The following is an 8,122-nucleotide window of genomic DNA, read 5'->3' on the forward strand; positions in this document are numbered from 1 at the left end:
GGAGAAGGGTATTGGTGTAGAAAACAATCATTTCTATGGTCAACATAGTGAAGAGTCGGACATTTGTAGAAGCAATAAAAGACAATAGGAGTTTTTGGATAGTAATTATGGAGAGAAACTTCTATCGGCTATTGTGGCGTTCGGAGTGGTGGATAAGGAGGGAAGAAGCAAACTAGAAAATAGAATTTTATGTTTGGAGAATGGAGGAAAGGCGTCAAGGAGAGAGAATATAAAAGATCCTCAATGATTATAGGTTCCTTAAATATTAGAGGGGGCGCGAATGCGTTAAAGAGGAGAAGGATAAAAGCTTTGATTAAAAAGGGTAAGGCGGTGATTTTTATGATTCAAGAGACAAAAATTTCTTCTTTGAAGGACAATTTGGCGAGGAGTTTTTGGAGTTCTTTGGAGGTTGGTTATTCTTTTTCCAATTCGACGGGTATGTCAGGAGGTTTGTTGACTTTGTGGAATACCAGTAAAGTGGAAGTTGTTCATAGTTTTAAAGGCGGAGGCTTTTTGGGTATTAAAGTTGTTTGGAAGGGTCATTTTTATTATGTTGCTAATGTTTATTCGTCTTGTGAGTTGGCTAATAAGAGAGCGTTGTGGGAGGAGCTTTTAAGGTTGAAGAACATCTATATTGATGGGGAGTGGATCATAGGAGGAGACTTTAATGCGGTTAAAGATAGAAGTGAGAGGAAAGGAAGATCCGGGGCGGTGAACAACATGGAAATGAGCTTGTTCACGGAGTTCATTGACAAAAGCCTTTTGTTGGATTTCCCTTGCAAGGGGAAGAAATTCTCGTGGTATAGTGGTGATGGAAAATTGATGAGTAGAATTGATAGGTTCCTTGTGGCGGATAATGTAGTGAATAGATGGGGAGTGAATTGGCAATTGATTGGCGAAAGGGATATTTCCGATCATTGTCCTATATGGTTGGAAGTGGGTGACTTGAATTGGGGACCGAAACCCTTTAGATTTAATAATCAATGGTTTTCTCATGAAGCATTTATACCTTTTGTGAAGAAGGAGTGGTTGAATTTGAAACTTAATGGGAGGGGGGATTTTGTTCTTAAGGAAAAGCTTAGGCTTCTAAAGGAAAAGTTGAGAGTGTGGAATAGGGAGGTTTTCGGCCGGTATTATTTGGAGGTGGAGGAAGGGGTTAGTGATTTGAACGTTGTTGATGGAAGATTGGAGGTGGATTCCGAGGATTTGCTTGTTGAAAATTTAGAAAAAAGGAAGGAAGCGACTAGCCGGATTTGGAGGAACTTGATAATTAAAGAAAACATGCTTCTCCAAAAAGCTAGGTTGAGGTGGATGACGGAGGGTGATACTAATAGTGGTTTTTTCATAAAGTCATGAAAGGAAATAGAAGCTTTAATCACTTAGGGCCAATTGTGAAGGAGGGAGGGATGGCGGTCTCGGTGGAAGAGGTGAAGGAAACGGTTTTTGATTTTTTTAGGGAGAGATTTGAAGAATCGGAGGATAGTAGGCCTTTGTTGGAAGGGGTGGAATTTAAGAGCATAAGTGAAGAGATGGCGGCAAACCTTGAAAAACCTTTTCTAGAAGTTGAAATAAAAGAAGCGGTGTGGAATTGTGGGAGTGAAAAATGTCCGGGACCGGATGGTTATTCGTTCCTTTTTATCAAGAAGTGTTGGGACATCGTTAAAGAAGATTTTGTGCTATTCTTCAATTATTTCTATTCCAACAATGTTATTTCCAAGGTTATCTCTTCTTCTTTTTTGTCGTTGATCCCTAAGTCTACAAATCTGTTGTCTTTAGATGATTATAGGCCCATTTGTTTGGTGGGTTGTATGTATAAAGTGGTGGCCAAACTTTTAGCGGGGAGGTTAAAGTGTGTTCTTGATGGCATTATTTCTCCTTGCCAAAATGCTTTTGTGCCCGGTAGACAATTGTTGGATGGTGTTCTAGTTGCTAATGAAGTGTGGATTACGCAAGGAGGGAAGGAAAAAATTGCTTGATGTTTAAATTCGACTTCGAGAAAGCGTATGATAAAGTAAGTTGGGGTTTCTTGAGGTATATGTTGAATAGAATGGGTTTTGGTAGTAGGTGGATGGGATGGATGGAGATGTTGGTTTTCAAAAGTAGTATGTCGGTCCTTGTTAATGGTAGTCCCACAAAGGAATTCGGCGTTCATAGAGGTTTGAGACAAGGTGATCCTCTCTCACCTTTTCTCTTTGTTTTGATGGCGGAAGGCCTATCGGGGTTGGTGAGAAAGTCCATAGCTATTGGGCATTTCGGGAGTTTTTGCATAAAAGGTTCTTGTTGGATGGATATCCTTCAATTCGCGGACGATACTTTATTGGTGGGAGAGGGATCTTGGAAACATGTGATGGCAACTAAAGGGGTGTTAAGGGCGTTTGAAGTGGTTTCGGGGCTTGGGATCAATTATCACAAGAGTAAGTTAATCGGCATTAATAAAAGGGGTTATTTTTTGGAAGCCGCGGCTCTTTTTCTATCTTGCAAAGTGGAGGATAGTAATTTATTTTTTCTTGGTATTCCGATTGGTATTAATCCGAGGAAGGAGGCGACGTGGAAGCCGTTATTGTTGAAGTTAAAGAAGCGCCTTGGGAGTTGGAAAAATCGATTTCTTAATTTGGGTGGTAGAATCACTCTTTTGAAATCCATTCTCTCTTCTTTGACTATTTTCACTTTGTCTTTTTATAAGATTCCTTTGAAAGTGGTGAAAGAGGTGAATAGGATTCAAAGCAATTTCTTATGGGGAGGTTTGGAGGATAAGAGGAAAATCCATTGGGTGTGTTGGAAGAAGTTTACGCTTCCTTTCGACAAAGGGGGTCTTGGAGTAAAAAATATTGCGGTCTTTAATCAAGCTCTTCTTTCTAAGTGGTGGTGGAGAATTCTTCAAGGTGTAGATTCTCTTTGGTTAAGGGTTCTAAGAGCCCGCTATGGAGATTTATCCCCGTTGGTGTACGGTATGTCTTGTGCTAAATCGCTTTCCTTTCCATCCTTTTCATCTCTTTCTTCTCATTCTTCTCTTTGGTGGAGGGATATTATGTTTATTGGGAGGGGTTCTCTTAGAGACCCTATTGTTGAAGGATGTAGTTTTGTTGTGCGTAATGGGTATCACACTCTTTTTTGGGAAGCTAATTGGTGGGGAGGAGGTATTTTGAAGAATATTTTTCCGGAAATTTATGAAGCTTCTAGTTTGAAAGGAGTTTCGGTGGCTTTAATGGGTGGGTGGGTGGAAGGAAATTGGAAGTGGGGGGATTTTGGGGTCACGAGGGACTTGGAGAGGGAGAGAGGTATTGCGGAAAGTATGAGGAGGTTGAAGGTGTTGGTGGCCGATTTCTTAGGTGTGGGGGAAGGGAGAGATGTTGTTTCTTGGAAGTTCAATCCGGAAGGGGTTTTTTCGGTGGCATCTTGTTATACTTTTTTGGGTTTAGCTTTCATTCCGCTTGGGCCGCCGAATGAGTTCGACGGCGCTTTTGATATTGTGTGGAAGGCGGAGGTGCCCTTTAAAATTAAGGCTTTCGGGTGGAGACTTCTTCTTGATAGGATCCCGACCAAGGATCTTTTGGTGTATAGAGGTATTTCTTTTCCTTTAGATAAATTGAATTGTTCGTTTTGTGGATATGATGTAGAGAATAGAAACCATTCTTTTTTTGGTTGCCGGGTGGTGAAGGCAATTTGGTTGGATATAGCTCTTTGGGTGGGTAAAGAGGGAGGTATGAAGGATAGGTGTTTGTCAAATTTTATGGATTGGCATCGGTTCTTCTGTGACAAAAAGGTTAAAAAAGGTAAGGAGGATGTAGTGTGGTTGGCTACTACATGGACTTTGTGGTTGGTTAGGAATGGTGCTTGCTTCCGGGAGGAAAAGTGGAACCATAGCGATACGGTTTGGAACATTAAGTCTACGGTGTGGAAGTGGTCCTTTTGCGGGAAAGTTACGTACTCCAATTATTCGTTTTATGAGTTAACTAAAGATCCGTTTCTTTTTCTCTCATAATTGTAATTGATTGTAATTTTCCTTTTTTTGTCGGGTCCTTTCCATCTCTTGTGTAATCGGGTTGGAGAACCCATTTGTTCTCCCTATCAATATATCTTGCTTACACAAAAAAAAATTAAGACCGGTTGCTAAACAAAATAAGGGACAATGGTTTTGACTTAAACCATTTTGAATTTGTATGTAATGTCCAATATTCAATTGCTAAGTTGAGCTGCTGTCGTAATTTTGTTTAAATGTTTGTATTCCAATTCTAAATGTTTGGATTAGCTAGATCATAATCAGTTTCTAAAAAAAATTATGTGAACCTCTTTTGAAGCAAGTCCTATGGCATACATAATTTCTCCTTCAAGCTCAGCAGGGATAGCATAAGACTAATCAAAACTAACTACAAAACAGCTCAAAAACATAGACTCAACATTTCTGAAAGTACGAACCAGCACATGAAGCTGATCTTAAGTTGGCCAGAACTAAGCCATCCATGTTGCACTTGATCTGGGGGGTCAATAAGAGGAGATCATATGTCTTCTTTTAATGTGGATGCCTTTGGAGTATGGGTATTAAAACCAGAAACATTGAGAAAGATAAACTCAAAGAGTGTATCCTGAAGAGGGCAATTTAGAGGCATTAGCACAAAAACAAAAAAATAATGAATACTATGTTAGTGTGTGAGACACTTTTTAGTGAGAGAAATGAGAGAATAAAGGAAATAAGGATGGCGATGGAGAAGAGAGATAAAAAAGAGGAGAAGGAGGAGAAGGAGACTCACAATGGGAACTAATGATTATTTATTCTTTGAATGTTAGAGGTGTTGGTAATTATGTGAAAAGGAAGAGAGTGGGTTTCAATATTAGAAGGGGAGGTGGACATTGCTTTTTTACAAGACTAAATAGATATGATAAACTAAATAAAAGCAAATATATAAAGCATAAATAGATTAGGAAAAACAAGAACTCGCCAAGTAGACACGAAGAAAATCCAAGGCAAAAGGTGCAGATGAAATAAATGATTTAATTGAGTCTTGATAGAGAATCTTGATCTTTATCATAATTAGTTTGCTTGAGGCAAAGAAATTTGACTTGGTCGACAATGAGTTAGTCCTTATTTGAAATCCGATCCCTCTAGGAGAAGGGATTTGTTCGTGGTTTGCTATTAGGTGACTCGCCTTGGTTACCCAAATGCCTACGCACCTCCTTAATGGAGGATCAGAGTCAACGTAGTTTGTGGTGTCTGTAAGTATAAGCCTACACTCACCAAGAAGTTTTCGATTCATGGCAAACATCACAAGTGGACATGGCAAACACCATGAGTGGACAGATATTGAGCCTTAAGTGAATGACTGAAAGAATGACAGGATTTATGGTATGCAAGACACTTTAGGTCGACCCATACACACCCTAGGTCGACTCAAACTGTAGAAAATTAACAAGATTCACCTCTGTCCCATTTAGGTCGACCCAACAAAGTAACTAGGTCGATCTAAACTGAAGAAAATCCACAAGAACTCAATTCAACTGTCATTAGGTCGACCCAAAGCACATGTAGGTCGACGTAACTGGACACAAACAGAAGTGTGGTGAATCTGCTTCATTTAGGTCGACCCAATCAATGAGGTAGGTCGACCTATTACCTCAAAATCTGCCAAAATGATGCGCTTCAGCTGCTCTTGGTGTGCTGCTCCTATTTATATGATTTTCTGGTAGTTATTCAATTTAAGACCAACAACTGAAAGATACACACAGGCTTCTCGTCTTCGTTCTTCTTCTCAATTCCAACACAATTACACACAATCATTCTTGCGTTGAGGGTTTGTGATCAAGATCGATAACGTCCATGGAAAGGAATTGAAGGTTCCTAGTGGGTGAAGATTTGTGGGGTGTTTGGTGAATAAAATCTGCGGATTTTGTCCTCCAAGATTGGTGAATTTTGGGGGGTTTTATCAAGAGACTTCATCAACGATTCAGCTGAGTGTGAAGATTAAAGAACAAGGGTTCGAGCAATTCAAAACACTACAGAAAGGGAATCAAAGTGAAGCTCTTGGAAGATACTTGATCTGGCTCAAGATCAAGGGGAAGAAGATTCAAAGGATCAACATATTCGGTTTATCGTTATCGCTTTGTTATCTTCTTTGTACAAACTGTTTTCAATCATAATGAAAGACATCCCAATTCCTGTTTGGAATTGGGGGCAGATGTAGTCGTAGCGAGGACGATCGACGAACTGCCTGAACAAATATCGTGTTCTTATTGCTTTTATCTCTTCGTTTACGTTTCGCTTATTTCTGGTTATAATTGCAAATTGATCAAAATTTCAAGTGTTAAACTTGTGTGATAAGATTCTGCATAAACACCACAAGTCACCACACTTTGAATCATAATCAATTTGAACATTATCCCCAAGTGTTTGATATATTGCTTCAACTATTATCAAGTCATTGCAAACAAAGTTAATCAAGCAAGTAGTTAAAAGATCTATATTAGCTTAACCGATTGATTCTCTTAGCGGTCTTTCATCTTTAATCCATAACTATTTTCTGGTTTAATCACATATCCGATTCTTTCAATAGTGGTTCGGAATAGACGCGAGTCGATCCCGAAACGCTTTCGCCTAAGTTTAAGAAAAATCCGAAATATTCTGAGGCATCTATTCACCCTATCTAGATCCTTAAGCCTAACGTCTAACAAGTGGCATTAAGAGCTCTGGTTCATTCCGTGCTACGTGAAACACTTATTGGAAAAATGGCTTCCGGACCTAAAGGGGTTCACAATAGAGCTCCAGTTTTCAACGGTGAAAACTATGGCTATTGGAAGGATTGTATGTGCGTTCATATCAATGCCATTGATAGGAACATTTGGACAGCAATTGTTAATGGTCCCTTTAAAATTACCATAACAAATGCAGCTGGTGCTGTCCTTCCTGAACCAGAAAATACTTGGGATGCTGAAGATGAAAAGAAATATGGATACGATTGGAAAGCGAGAAATATTCTAATCTCAGCTCTAGGAGTTGATGAATACTATCGTGTTTCCCATTGTAAATCCGCTAAAGCTACGTGGGACACATTGCAAGTTGCACATGAGGGCACAGATGATGTCAAACTAGCTAGAATCAATACATTAACTCAAGAGTTTGAACTCTTTCATATGGAAGATGGTGAATCCATTGATCATATGCAAAAGAGATTCGTGCATTTTATAAATCGTTTAAATTCTCTTGATAGACCTGTTTCCAATGCAAATGCTACTAACAAAGTTTTAAGATGCTTAAACAGGGAATGGCAACCCAAGGTTACAGCTATAAATGAAGCAAATGATCTAAATACCTTAGACATCACCACTCTCTTTGGTAAACTTGAAGAACATGAGCAACATCTTAAATGCCTTGACATGCATGAGAAAAAGTTAAAGAAAGATAAGAGCATGGTGAAAGAGGTAGAGAAGAAGTCAATATCTCTAAAGGCTTCAAGCTCCAAGACCTCAAAGCAAGAGCAAGAGGATAGTGATACTAGTGATGAGGAAGATTCAGATGATGAGGAAATGAGACTGTTTGTGCGAAGATACAACAAATACATAAAGAAAAATGGAGCAAAACACTCCGACAAAAGTTTGATTAACTATAGGAAGCAATTCAACAAGTACAAATAAGATGAGAACAACAAAGGAAAATCCAAAGGCCCTTGTTTCAATTGTGGTAAAGTTGGTCATTACAAACCGGATTGTCCATACCTTAAGAAGGAGAAAGAGAAGAATCAAAGCAAAGGTCACAACAAGCCTAGAAGAGCCTATATAGCATGGGAAAGTGATTCCTCTAGTGAAGACTCATCAAGTGATGAAGAAGAATCGGCAAATTTATGTCTTATGGCTCATCAACACAAGAAAAAGAAACGTGTAAGTCATCTTAAACCCGAAATTATAGATAAGGTATCTCACGCTCAATTAAAATTAGCTTTTGAAGAACTACATAGAGATGCAATTGAAGCTTTCAAACATTTGGCCTCAAATAAGAAAAAAATTTCATATCTTGAATCAACAGTTGAGAAAACCGAAAAGGATATGGAAGCTTTGAAATAATCTATGCTGGATATTCAAAAGGATAAAATTGAGGAAGATCCTACATCATGGTTTGGTTGTGAGACATGTCATA

At 38.9% G+C, this 8,122-nt stretch overlaps 1 protein-coding gene across 1 annotated transcript; it reads left to right on the top strand.

The window, feature by feature from the left end:
• Positions 1–243: 243 nt before the first annotated feature.
• Positions 244–1,356, top strand: LOC131613705 (uncharacterized). Its single transcript, XM_058885353.1, has one exon. It carries the CDS (start codon positions 244–246, stop codon positions 1,354–1,356), a length of 1,113 nt encoding a protein of 370 aa, XP_058741336.1.
• Positions 1,357–8,122: the final 6,766 nt, after the last annotated feature.

Source organism: Vicia villosa, linkage group LG6 (assembly GCF_029867415.1).
Source record: "Vicia villosa cultivar HV-30 ecotype Madison, WI linkage group LG6, Vvil1.0, whole genome shotgun sequence".
NCBI lineage: Eukaryota > Viridiplantae > Streptophyta > Magnoliopsida > Fabales > Fabaceae > Vicia > Vicia villosa.